We start from the raw sequence: 13,881 nt of genomic DNA, 5'->3' as shown, positions 1-13,881 counted from the left end.
GTGTGGCATGTTTCATCCTGAATCTGCTTCCTGTCGGTCTGGACATCCACTGAGAACTGTGTTAACTGATGAGGATGGTCAATGCCTTTGTATCCCTAAGGGGAATAATGTGGAATTTATACACAGTAGCCCTATTTCTCCGTTTATCAACACCTATGGCACCACCATTACCAAGGCAGCAAATGTGTTCTCTTGCTGATGCCAGATGTTTTTTTCAAGAAGGCAGAGAGCGACGTGATTCTCATTAATAACAAAAAATACTTTAACCACCCTTGCCAGTTTACAACGTTCTCAGTGGATATCCAACCACACAGGCAGCATCCCCAGTGCTGACACATGCCTCACGTTGTGCATGAGGGCCTGATATTCTGTAAACCTAAGATGCACCACGGACAATAGTCTTGTACACGTATATGCTCCAGCAAATTAACCTAAATGTATAGGCTTAATACCAGAGGATCCAGAGCGAACAATAAAATCATCTTTAAATTTGTTCCTCGGGTCTCAGTGGTAGGAGACCCCTAATGGTGGACACGCCCTGGAAGGGCAAGGAATGGGAAGCCTCACTCTTCTGGTGGCTTAAGGTCTAGACAAAAACCTAACAAGTTGCAAAGACTTGAACCAACAGCCTCATTTTGGAGCACAAATGGGTGCATCACAAGATTTCTTTAAGGTGATCGACATGATAATTTTATTCAATCATTTTTTGATGACAGCATTGCTCAGACTCTTCCCTGACTGAATTCTGACATGCTAGAGTGTAAATACAGGTTTTCTATTATTTTAGAGTTTTTGATATTATGTGGGTTGATCATACTGGAAGTGTAACCACCTTGAAACAAGACTGGAATGGATAGGTAAATATCTGACCCTTCTTTTGGCTGAGGTCTTTTGCTGCTATGTCTAACATGAAGGTGTCTAAACACTACAGAACTCCTGTTGTTAAGGGTGTGTAAAGAGTGATTGTATCTTTGCTAATATTTATGAGATCCGTACCTGTGAGTTGGGGTCGGGGTCATAGGAAAATAGGCCTCATTTGAACTTAGGGGAGCTTAGGGGATCTTATGAGATGAAGTTCTCATTTTAGACTAGGTGCATTCATGAATAAGATGTTACAGTATGAGACCGGGGGAGGTCTATTAATAGACGTTCACAATATTAGAGTGGTGATGGATGCTAAAGAGAAACACAAGGACATAGTCACAGAAACAGGGGTAAAAGCACAAAACATCCCCCAGCAGATTCCAGGGGGTGAAAAGGGAACTCTGAAAAACTTGATACAGTCACAGGAAAACAATATTACTGAGTATGCAAGGGTAATGTTGGGCACTGTTATACATGCTTCTTCAAGTACCTCACGAGCTCCCCAGCTGTCTCCGAGTAACTCTCCTGTGTGCAGCCCAACCTACTAAATTAGAAGATTTTGCTTGGCGAAATTATTCTATAAAACATGTATTTTTCAGAACTCATAATATGATGGTTGGAGAAAAATGGTTGAATTTCCAAACTATATTTAAGGCTGATACTTGAGTGATAAGTTATGGGGCATTGGGAGACATATTGCTAATACTGTTACCTGGATGTCAAGGGTATTACAGCTATGACTGAAAACATAATATTCTTGTATAGTAATTTCACATTGACAAAGCCTTTTTACATTACTGCTGGCAACTTTGCCTGACACACCAAAGTGATTACTGCTGGTAATCTTGCATAGTAAGCCACTAATGTAATTGTGTCTGATGTGGTCACCATTAAAGCATTAATAATATTAGTAGCTTAGATGATTTTCGTTGAGCATAAGTTACTCTTATTACAGAAAACGTTGGAAACCCCTGCTATAATGCTAGTGTGTCAATAGGCGGCAGGGCTTGGGCATTGTCTACGAGTCTGAGGTTCAGTATCAGCTGTAAGATGGTTTTGTGAAATAAATAAAGTACTCTAGAATCTGTGCATGCTTATTTTTATTTTTACAAAGCATTATACAAATAGAAAATAAATAGCCTAATGCCAGAAACGACCAGTCAGAAGCAAAGCCATCTCTAACTGATGGGAGGCTTGTGGGTCATTGTTGGGCAACATATAGGCTGGGGATAAATCCATATCTAAACAACTATGCATATTAATCTTCAAGTTACAGTATTTAGTATGGATTGCTCTAATCATTGTTCTTGTGTGCGTGGGTTTACTGTGACTGTTTGTTGGAGAGCTAGTGGAGGTAGAAGATGTATTCCAAGTTCCCTTGCCAGCGTGTTCCTATGTACAAGCTTAGGGTCCATCCCAGTACAATCCATGTACACAGTATTCCGCATTGGGAGGATTTAAACGTACCAGCAATTGCACAAGTTAGCATCACAGTTCTGGTAGAGCTGCAAGACTCCCATTCGTTCCCGCACCCCTTTGTGTAAAGGTATAGTTCGGGGACAAGAGATCATGCAAAAGCATTGACTGCGCCGAGAGCAGCCATCTTGAAAGACCATCCTTCAGCATCTGGAGGAAGAGCCAAGTTTGCTTGTTTGATATATGAAGGAGTGAGCGAGGCACAGCCCACTGGCGGTGCGCTCTTTCTTTGCCCGGCATCGGCGGATTCTGTACTTTTGTAGTAAGAATACTCCCAAACACACAGCACAGCATAGCAGACAGAAGCCCAGGTTGAATGCCCAGAGCATGAGGAAGTAGACATTGATATTCTCACAAAAAATGAGGTACAGTTCAACAAGAAATGGGACCTCCGAGGCTATTTGTACCAATGTGGTCAGCAAGAGGGCTAGCGGAGAAGGGCAGGGCCGGGCTTTCCTCCGTAGCTTCAGGCCTGCTGGGGAACTGCCAAGTTCTGGACAACTTAAATCTACGTAGACCTTCAGGGAGATACAAAACATGAAGAGTGAGAGAAGAGACAGGGCGTACAAGGGAGGGATCCAAACTCTGGACTGGAAGATTGTTGGCCGGTATGGAGCGAGCGCTGCCTTAACATATAGAGCATCAAATGTGAGAGACAAGGAAAGTGACTTCATTGATGCCAGCACCAAAACGGCAGAGAAGGAGGCTCCCCACAGCCGCTCCCGCTGCCATATAGGATCCGACTCTGCCATAGCGTGAAGGAACATGGGAGAGAGCACGTTCAGGCACAGGAGAATGCTGCTCACACTGACATCCTGAGGCAGCATGGGCAAAAGAAATTCATGACGGCTCTTGGAGTGATTCCTAACAGGCTCCACTCGGGTTGCGTTCGTCATGCCTGAATAAAGAGAAATGCAAAAAGTAAGAATATGCGTTTACAAGATCCTTCATGAAGTTGCTCTTAGTATTTATCAGAAATCTATAATTAGGCCACCAAGGAGCGTTGCAAGTGCCTATCTGGAACTGTCCAATAATTACAACTCTGCAACCTACCATATCATGTCAGTGTGCCAGATATATAGTGAGACTTGTTTTGTGCTAGTGTGACATGTCTTTGAGGTTAAAATTAGTGCTTAATTTGAGCCGGGGGTGGCCACCGGCACTGGTTTCTGGGAGCTGGCACATTATTTCAACTCATCTGACATTTACCAAGAAAAACAAACAAAGCACAAATAGGGAGGACGAGAACGACAGAAAACCGTCATAAAGGGGAAAAGCAGGGACCTGCAAGAGTGAGGTAAAGAGGCCGGGAGGGCCTGATAGTGCATGGAAGAGGCCTGGGGTGTATTCAGTACTACACAGCCTTGTTATTGAGCGCCCCCCACTGGCCGCTGGTGTCTGGGCAGAGTTTTTGGCACTGGCACTTATTCTTTTACAAATTAAGCACTAGTTATAACACAGAACGTTTCCCATTCTTCTATGCGAAAAGTCCGGTAAGTATTTATAACATTGATCCGTCACACTAAAGGATCCTTTTCTTTTCGTAAGCTCGTGTACTGGCCAAGTTTCAGAGTGCATTTTTTAACTTCCCTGTTGTTGTCTAGTATTGCAAACCCTAGTTTGCTTTGTTGTTTTCACAGTTTCCTGCATCTCAGGGTTTGTTCAGTTTGTTGCACTTTACCAGTGCGGTAGGTAACCTCTTCTACTCTGCCGACTCTCTGCCTCTGCAACTTCATCTCTTACAGTCCTGCAAACCTTGCTTCGCATGATTCATAGATTTCCAGACTCGTTTTTCGATTTTCATTCCCACTGTGGGTTTTTGTTCTGGATAGTAAGGGATAATCTGTAATTCTACTCTTTCCCAATGAATTCCTGTTCCAGTTTCAGGTTTTGTGTGTTATTTTGGCCTGTCCCCGATAAACTGAGTGGGAATGTCAAGACCATTAGGCCTTATACAAGAGTGACATAGACATTGGGCTACTTACCAACCAAAGCCTCTCAAAACCACGAACGGAAAGGGACATCAGGCACTTGTAAATATTTGAAATTGAAATACCAGTGTTGGTAAGGCCTAAGGGGGTTGATCCGTGATTTGAGGGAGGAGGCAGGGTGCGGGGATAGGAAGTTAGGTAGCCTTCCCTTGCTCAGGGTGGATACTAAGCCATCACCCTATGCTCTGTTTGGCCTTATAGACGAAGTGTTGCTCAGTAACACCTACTTTGAATGCAGTCAAATCACAGAATTATAAAAATATGTTTACATTAAATGCAAATAAGTTACAATGCATTAAATAATGTTTAGGTTGGTAGTGCGTAGTACAGGGTAAAATGTGTACTTCCACGTCCTCAACCAAGACGTCATTCCTCAAGGCTTATTTTTGTCACTATTCATTTTTTTTCCCCACAGTAATTCTTGTCTGGAATGATCACATAACATTGGTTACTCTTCCGAAAGGCTCCTGATGACAGACAAGTTTGCTTGCAACTGAAAGATAACATGATATGCCACAGTAAAATTACTCTATGCCCCGTATGAATCTTTTTGTTTTTCTCAGTACTACACCCGTGGATGTGCCTGTGTATCCTTTGCTCACTATTGCATAAGTGTCCGACAAAAATTTCCAACCAGCTAGCATTTGTTTTCCTCAGTGCCAACCCCTAAATTGCGAAGGTATTCACAGACATGCGTGACTTGATCACTCTGCCATTGGAATCAAATTATTCTTTACTGATGAGGCATAAATAGGCCAAAACTGGTCTGGGTTGCTTGTGTTCTCGCCTAGATTGGAAGCAGCCTGGCAGTTTGAGATGAACTCCTTCTGTTGGAACAGGACCAAGATTGATTTGAATATGGATAGTCTCGGTCTAGAAGCGTATAGTCATCACATACCACTATAAAAAAGCCAAAATAATTTTGTTAATTCTTCCTCAAGTTAGTGACGACAGAAAAATCTCTCAATTGAGCAGCGTATTTGTGGAAGTAATACATGAAAGCTACCCAGGAAATACATGGGTCAAGCTCCGTGCATTTACTGAGCTGTTTCGTTTGATAAGTTGGGTACTGCAGCACAGCACAGATACTTGATCACTTTTCACACAACAAATATTACATAACAAAACATTCTACGACTGCCGGCCTGCAGCTTCAAGCCTCTCCAGCAGGGCAACCTTTTGCTCTACCTACTGGCTACTCCAGAAGGGTGACCAACTGTCACTCTAACCTACTCAGATGTTTCTGATCCTACTGGCCTTTTCCACAAAGTGACGTTTCTTACCACCTGCACTTACCAGCCTCTCCTGCAAGTATGGACTGTTGTTGTCCTGGACTTCCAAGCTGCAGTAAAGAGATGCTTATCATCAGGAGCAGTGCAGCCAGACCGTGCAGAAGGTACTGCTGGCTTTTCAGGGCTTGCAGGTGTTTTACCGCTGGATATTTCTGCAGAAAGCAGGCAGGAGTCCCGTCCATGGGAGGCTTCAGCTGACAGTCCAACTTAAGGAACAAGGATACAGAGAAAAAGAGCATAGCGACAAGGGAGAAGACGAGGAGGACCTGCACCGCTGTGGAAAGAAAAAAGTGCTCTATAAATTATGTGTTTGATATCATTTAGAAACATGCACCCTAAATGGAGGTCCCTCCCACACCATGAAGTAGTGTTACTCAGTGCTGTATGCTGTAATTTAATGTTACACCTTGCTAGTTGCACTCTGTTTCTCGTCACATCCCCAACTTTTGATACTACTTGGGCTGAATCACAGGAAGGGAAAAGATAGCTTCGAAACTGAAGCTATCAATACCATGCATATGCTCTCTTTGTTATGACACTTGCTAGAACCTTGCATGAGCTTGTCTTCTTTTTCTCCGAGAAGCTACACACAAGCTCTTTCTAGTTTGTCCAGCAAGAGTCTTTGGGGATTCGCTAAATAATCCTGGAAGAAGTTCAGCACTCGCCAAGACTGGAACTGTGGAGGCTCTTTTAAAGGACTCCAGAGGCCAAGGGTTTGCTCTCTACTCCATCATTAAAAAAAGTCCAGTATTGAACAAATTCTTGTATACCATTTTATACTTGACCCATTGCTCACACTGCAGAAGTTCAAAATGGAGACTTTGGCCCAAGCCCTAGAATCAATTTGCGAAAGCACTTCTCTGTTCTTAGCACCTACAAAATGGCGACTTCCTCATTCCCAGATGGAAAGAGCTTAAACAGCTCCTCAAGTTTAAAACTGGAAGTACAGTCCAAAAAGACAGTCTTCCATTTGGCCCCGTGGTAAAAATGTAATCAAGGCCTTATTAACAAAAACAAGCCGTCTCAACTGTAATGAGCCTCCATCTATCCTCTGAAGGTCTGGAAATATTCTGCTACTTAACAATCAAGGCCATATTCTATGACGTCAAGAGCAAGAGGTGGCACTTTAAAGAAGCAGTCCTTGACACCTGTTGGGTTGGCCTACTCTTGTCCTCCAGAAAAAGTTATGGATGAAGAGGTTAGCCTCCCTCACTTTCAGCCACCCAGAGAATGCTTGCTTGACAGTTTGGGGGAGCCCTATGTAGGTCCACGTGACTCAGATAAGAGATAAATATGTCTTCCCATTAGGATCAGTAATAGTTCCCTCAGCCAAAAGAGCATTCACTTTTATCTGTTCCACAGTCTTATCTGCCTAGCCCTGGACAAGTGAACTCTATTTCATGCCAGCTTCAGAGGATTTTAATCAAAGCCCCCTTTTTCTAGCCTTTATAGCAAGTAATCATTGGACATTTGGATGAGGGTTCCTCTTAGGACTAGCATGGTTCCACCCTGAGCTCTAATCTGTCTTCTAAGTGCACACTGGAGTCTATTTTGTATATTTACTGATCCTCAAGGCTGTTTATGGTCATCCTCTCTGGCTCCCTGTGGTCCTCTCGGGTTTCACATCCTCTGGTTTTAGGAAGAAATGGCTCTGCACATCTACCTATCATACCTAACAGCACTGTCACTGGCCCTGGAATTCTGATGAATGTCTGAGAACACTGTACAATTTAAACAGTGAGGGTGCACTTGGTCCACCCTCTCCACTAACAAGGTAGGAGTGTGTCTAAAGACTGTGACTCGTGCATCTCATGTCTGCCCTTTGTCTCCACGGTCTGCACCTCCTCGAAACAGACTTAGCAAGGCCCACCTTGCCTATAGACGTGTGACCTGAGAGACTTAGTTCCACATTGTATTCTCATTTTGTGGGGTCTCGTTAACTGTCAGGTTTATGTACCTTCAAGAGGGTTTGATCAGGACTCTTCAATATCAGATGGGAGTGGATTACTCTCTCCCAGTACCACAGAAAGGGACTGAGAAGGCTAGTCACAGCTGCAGCCTCTCAGTATTATAGGCAGGATCTCTCTCTGTAACTTTCATGTTGATGCATATTTTGTACCTTCATGACTAAGAAAATAATCTGTGGCTTTCCAGAGACATGACCTTTTACAAGAGATATGTAAGGCAGGTGTATAGAGGTCTCTATGTCTTTTGTGAGCACCTTCCGACGAAAATCCTTTTTGCTCAACAATCAGCTCAGTCTTGGAAATATGAATTATCTGCATTTACGCATCACAAAAAGGTAAGATCTTTTAAACAAAATGATATTTCTAGCCCTAAGTTCCTTTGCAATATCAGTGTGCCTTAATTCCAACCAAGCTGCTTGCTTCTTGTCTGTCTGAGTGCCTTTGATCAGAACACATGAAGAAGGGTGAGCTACACAGGAAATGGAGTATGATTAGGCAATTTGATATCAGTGGTCAGACCTTTGGGTACCAAAACACAGGCTCTTTCACTGGATACATTTCGCCAGTAATTCATATAGTGAAGGAACTTAGTATCAGTAGTTGTAGAGTTCCACCACTAACCACTACTCCACCTCTGCAGTTAGTCTTATTTAATTCAACAGTTCTTCCTAGTTGGTACCAGGCCACAGTGTGATGTTACGTGGTCAAGAAGGGAGGCAATGCTGTGTTAAGCCCATAGTTCAACAGGTATGGTATTTCACTTTCAGCTTATTATATCTGGCTCAGATGGATCCTGGGATAATGATCACTTCTGAACTCTCGTGGTCAACTGCTCCTTTAACACTCTGTAAGTTCACTATTGCAGCTCAACAGTGATACAACAGAGGACTGTAACTCCGTGTACGTGGCCACCATACCTTTTTGTGTTGAATGTTTATAAGATCACGGCCTTGCCGTAATGAACTTAACAGAAACCTCTGTCCTAGACATTCCACCATGACAGTGAAGTTGAAGAAGCATAGATGAAAGAATAAAAATGCAAACCTCTTAAACGATTTTGCTAGTGTTTTCAGATCTAATCATGTGTCCTAAGATTTGGGAAATAAAGAAAGCCGCGGTTTTCAGACAAGCTTGTAAACAGCTGTTTAGAGGGGTCACCAGTACCATAACCGCTCAGTACAAAGAGGAAAAGAGCTCCAGCAAATATCCAAGACGGTTTCAGCTGAGTAAACACAGGTCCACTAATGTCAGACTAGGGACTTCCCTGCCATCTGCCAGAGGAGTGTCCAGATCTTCAAACATTAAAGGGGCTTGCGGGCCACCAGAGTGGCTAAATAAAAACAAGTGGGCAATGGAGTGACCAAAGAACAACGTTACGCACCACTAACAAGACACAAAAGTAGAAAACTAAATTGACTACACCCTCTGAGCTGTATGTATGAAGAGTTTCTACTACCGCCCAGTAGCAATCAGTTCACAGTACATACCTATGACGATGTGGTCCTCTGACTGCGACTGTAGTTTTGTGAAACAGTTGTACGCCAGGTACAGGTGGAAAGGCCACACTATAAGAAGGTACCAGACAGCTCCTGCAGAAAATGAGACCACAAGCTTCAGTTTCCAAACTTGGACAGTAAGTGTGATGTTTGTGTCTAAAGATACACAGGTATGGTACTATGTGATGTATCTCATATACGTTGTGATATAACAATAGAGTGCTATATTTGTTATTATATACAAATAGGGCACTGTATGTACAGACTGGGTGCTGTACGTCTCATTTTATATAGTGTCCTTATATGTAGCTAGTGTGTTAATTTTGTCATGATACATATGTCGGATGTATGTGTTGCTGTATACTAATATAGTCGTCGAGTCTCATAATAATCAAAGAGAATGCTCCCTATGTCATTATGGATATAGGATGCTGCTAGTCATGACATCTAGATAAGCTGTTGAGTATGAAGAGGTTTCTTGGTGCCAGGCTGTTTCCCGTGTCTCACTAGTGTGTGTGTTTTTGTATGTGCCATGGTTTACATATGTGTTGCTTTATGTCACCTTATCTACAGATTGGATGCTGCCTGTCACATTTTATAGTGATAGAGGGCTGCATGTGTCATGTTGCAAAGACAGGGTGCTGTATTATCAAGATGTATCGACAGGGATTGCATGTGCCATAATATACGTCTAGGGTGCGATCATGTACAGGGTGTACCGGTAGGATCCTATCTGTGTCATTATCGAGTCATGATGTTCAGATAAACTGCTGAATAATGAGGTAACTAGGTATCCAGCTGTGTTCCCCTTTGCATCATTGATTTGCAGTGCCTTGCCTGAGGGATGGTTATAGATAAAAAAACATTTTGCATAGTATAAAAAGGATGCAGTATGCCTTCTTTGAATATTGAGTGTGTAAGGCATGTCTGATTTTATGTTGATAGGGTGCTGCTTGTGGTCTGGGTTACAGGCAGGGTGCTATGCTTTCGAGATGTACAGATATGGAGTTGTATATGTCATGATATGCACATTGACTGCTTTGTGTGTCATGATGTACTCGTGATATACAGAGAGGATGGTGTGGGTGTTATGATTCGTGGTGAGGTTGGTAAATTTGTATAGAATGAAGGGACCCCTGTCACCATCCCCTCACCCTCAACCGTTGTTGACCCCAGTCTCTCACCGATGTAAGGCGCTGTGCCCCTGAGGTCCCAGTGAAGCCGCACTCTCTGCTTAGGGGGGCTGGCGAGGGCCAGGAGCTTATCAGAAAACTGAAAAAGAGACACATAGTGAGATTCCCCGTCCTCCAACATTTCATCTCAGCCGTATGGCCTTTTCCAGGCAAATGCTTACTTGCCCACAGGCCTTAACCCTCCACACGCTCACCCTCACCACTTCCCTCCCTCAAGTCCTGCTCCTGCCAATAAAACAAAGAGTGTGATAACCACAGCAATAAGGGGTCAGAAAACTAATGATTTTTGTAAAAGCTGCAATAGAATTCAATAATGAGGTGGATGATCCATACAATCCATTCACTAGAATGGATCTCTCACATAATTATGAAGAATAATACAGCTTCTTTCTGAAACAGCTTTAAAGAAAACGAGAGCTAATTGAAAATCTGGCCATAGTAGTTCTGTTGATTTCTGTGGGAGGTTGGTGCGGCGGCGCACACGCATTTTCATAAGAGAGGAGATTAATAGAACAAATGGTCTCTTGCTTGCCTCTAGAGAAAGTGCTCCCCTGTCCTGTTTTGTTGCCCTTCTTGTGCACATTTACAGTGGGATCTCCCTGTTACATGACTGAGACCACAGTGGTGCTCGGAGACCAAGTTGGACACCCAAAGTTAATTTTGTATGGTCTAATTTGAGGTGACATGTTGGGCAAACAAAATGATGAATTGGAATGCTACCCTGAACAATTGTTAGTGGTTAGACTATTTGCACGCACTCCTCCCATCACTGTGTGCTTGATGTAACACCCTAAGTTTGACAGGTACGCCCAGACATGGGTTCTGTGCTCATTGTGCCGCTGGAAGCAAGCTGTACCCAATGAGGAGGCCCACTTGGGCTGAAGTCAGTAATGGTGTGCTTCTATTCTGGTTCAGAGAGGACATAGCTTGGCAGCTCTGGCTGGACATTTCCCATTGGAGCAGGACTAAGGCTGATTTGAATATGGCTAGGTCTAATTTGAGGAGGCATAGTGGGCAGAAAAGCAGAGGCCTGGAATGCTACTCAAAGTGATTGCCAGCTGTTAGACTATTTGCAAGCATTCCTTCCATCTTTTTGGGTGTGCTTGATCAAACACTCAAACTGAACCATCTTTGAGAGAGAATGTACTGCCCTCTACTTGGACTTTCTGGAACTGGTACTGGTAGCATAATTTATAATGAAGCCACAGACCTTTTTACTCATGTCCTTCAGTGGTAGATGCCTGCTGACCTCCCCTGTGTACAGGTTTCTACCAGTCTCCCTTAACCAGGGTATATATCGCCCTTCCGTGTGATTCAGTGGTAAAAGGTGTATGTGCACTATCAATGCTGCAAGATAAGTGTGAAGTCTATGTGCATGTATAATAGGAGCTGAGGGAATCCATATTGGCTTCCCTCTGTAAGGTACCGTAAGATCGTGGAGAACATTGTGCAAGGCTGCCTAGTTATTTGCTAACCATGGAGCCTGCAGGTTTTCATTCATTTCTCTCTCCAAGTGTCCATGGCCTTTGCATGTGCCAATTATACATTAGTCATATGGAATCTAATTGGAGAAGCCCTCCAAATTTTAAGTATGCTACAGGGCTGCTCTGTAAACCCAAAGGATTAATACTGTCCAGTTTGACTAGCACTTTGTACCAGAATTCTTCAACGACCAAGGAAGGAACTGTTCACTAGTAGCCTTGAGGAACTGATAAGTTCTATGGCTAGACTCTGCTGACTGCTGACCTTGTCTGTGAACTGAGCCTGGGTCCTGCTTCTTGCTGGAAGTACTAGAAGTGCCATGCCTGTTGGGATATAAGTTTGCTGGACTGCACTCTCAGAGAAGAGAAGAGCCTGCCTGCAAGAGTGATCTGTGTTTCATTTCAGAGGATTGGAACATTTGGTAACTTGCCATACTTGAAACACTTGTGAACCATTCTCTTACAGGTTATCTTCATTGAGGGACCCTGAAGGGCTGCATACTCAGTCACTGAACCGAAGAACCTCACGCTTAATAGGAACCATGGAACCTCCCAGCCTTGAACTCAAAATACCTCACTCCCACATGTACCCAGAGTCGTACAGTCTTACAAAGGTTACTTGAGAATCTCTTTCACACAAGACAAACTGTACAAGGATCCACACAACTTATGTATGGAACAACAGCATGTAGATGCACACAGCCAACAAATGACCGCACATGCACATAGACCCACCTCGCGCAGCTACGTCACTCTCAGAACACAACATGCAGCACAAGAACACCCTCAAACCAGACCTCACCTACACATCCCTACATGTAAGCTTATCCACACTACGCACATGCAGAAACACACCGCCCACAAAATACACATGCACCAAACACAAACATGCAATCAAAGTAAGTACGTGAGGATATCTGGGTTTTCAGTACTATCCAAGGGTGATAAAATGATAATAATGTACATGATTTTTGAGAAAATGAATGTGACCATACCGCACGCCGATGACTAGAGAGTGTTCTGCAGCTACGACATGTTTGCCACCAGGCTTTCAAGTTCAGAGCCATATAAGGGGTGGCTCAGAATGATGGGCCACTGTAATAACCACCAAATATTCACAATTGCTGTTTTTTAGATATCTGTTCTGTCCATAATACCCAGTCAAAGACCCATTGTATGGGCAAGTGCGTGTCTCAGCACAAACCCATGGACCGGGTAAATGCGTGGACAGCACGGTGCGCTCCTGCTGGTTAAAGCAGCGACTGCAGAGGGCGTCCTGTGTGGTGGTGGTGGCATGTCAGGTTGAGGACAGTACTTACCCTTCTTGGGCCGGTCAGAAGCACTGTGGATCCGGATCTCGCCTCCTCGTGGGCAGCGGGCTCCTTGGTGCTCTGCATGGAGGCCGAGGGAAAACCCACCCAAGGAGCTGAGGACTGGAGCAATCAGGCGGGAGGGGGCAAAGTCTTCAGATGTTCTGGGCAGGTGGTGGGTCGGAACTGAGGTATCAGGAACTACTACCGCAGGCCCCTACTCCTTTAGGACAGTTGCTTCTGTGAATAGGGGCGCGTGGTGGACCCCAGGTGCGCGCTCACTGTGCCCGGGGTCGAGGCTGACGCAGGGACGGCGGAGTGGCGCTGGGCAGCCTCGCCCTGCTCTTCTGAGAGTCCCTTCGCAGGCTGTTGTGGGGAGAGGAGGGGGGTCTCGCCGCTCCCCCTTGCTACACTGTGCGTCTCCCTCCTCTCATAATTTGCCCCCACCTCACTCTCTCGTGCTCGCCTTGCGCTGCAACGATGGTCAGTCCGGAGTCCCAGAAGATGGCCCGAGCTTCCCCGAAGATGAATCTGTTGCTCCAAGTGCAATACTTGCAGCATTTATATTAGACCGGGGCCTCGCCTGCTCCTTATCTCCCGGGAGATGACGCACAATACACCGGGCTGAAAGGCTGATCAGCATGTCTTATCGACAGTTACTGATCAATAGCCTCACAATGAGTCGGGCAGAGGGACTCTCCTAGGGGTTATCTGTGTGTGGGGAGAGAGTGGGCCTCTGGGCCTCCAGAATCCCAATCATGCCTCTCACGAGGTGAGGAGATTAGAACTGCGTCCAAAGACGAGCAGATCA

At 44.5% G+C, this 13,881-nt stretch overlaps 1 protein-coding gene across 2 annotated transcripts; it reads right to left on the bottom strand.

The window, feature by feature from the left end:
* Positions 1-1,896: 1,896 nt before the first annotated feature.
* LOC138304429 (uncharacterized) lies at positions 1,897-13,677 on the bottom strand. 2 transcript variants are annotated; one of them, XM_069244472.1, is made up of 5 exons: positions 13,080-13,677; positions 10,271-10,358; positions 9,078-9,179; positions 5,628-5,897; positions 1,897-3,238 (listed from the first exon to the last, which is right to left on the bottom strand). In XM_069244472.1, exons 1-5 carry the CDS (start codon positions 13,155-13,157, stop codon positions 2,484-2,486), a joined length of 1,293 nt encoding a protein of 430 aa, XP_069100573.1. In that variant the 5' UTR covers positions 13,158-13,677; the 3' UTR covers positions 1,897-2,483. The 2 variants fall into 2 exon arrangements, with proteins under 2 accessions (XP_069100573.1, XP_069100574.1); XM_069244473.1 differs by lacking the exon at positions 13,080-13,677 and adding an exon at positions 12,756-12,857.
* Between the last annotated feature and the right edge of the window lie 204 nt (positions 13,678-13,881).

Source organism: Pleurodeles waltl, chromosome 7 (genome assembly GCF_031143425.1).
Source record: "Pleurodeles waltl isolate 20211129_DDA chromosome 7, aPleWal1.hap1.20221129, whole genome shotgun sequence".
Classification (NCBI taxonomy): domain Eukaryota; kingdom Metazoa; phylum Chordata; class Amphibia; order Caudata; family Salamandridae; genus Pleurodeles; species Pleurodeles waltl.
Note: the sequence above shows the minus strand (reverse complement) of the source record. Positions and strands in the feature narration are given on the sequence as shown.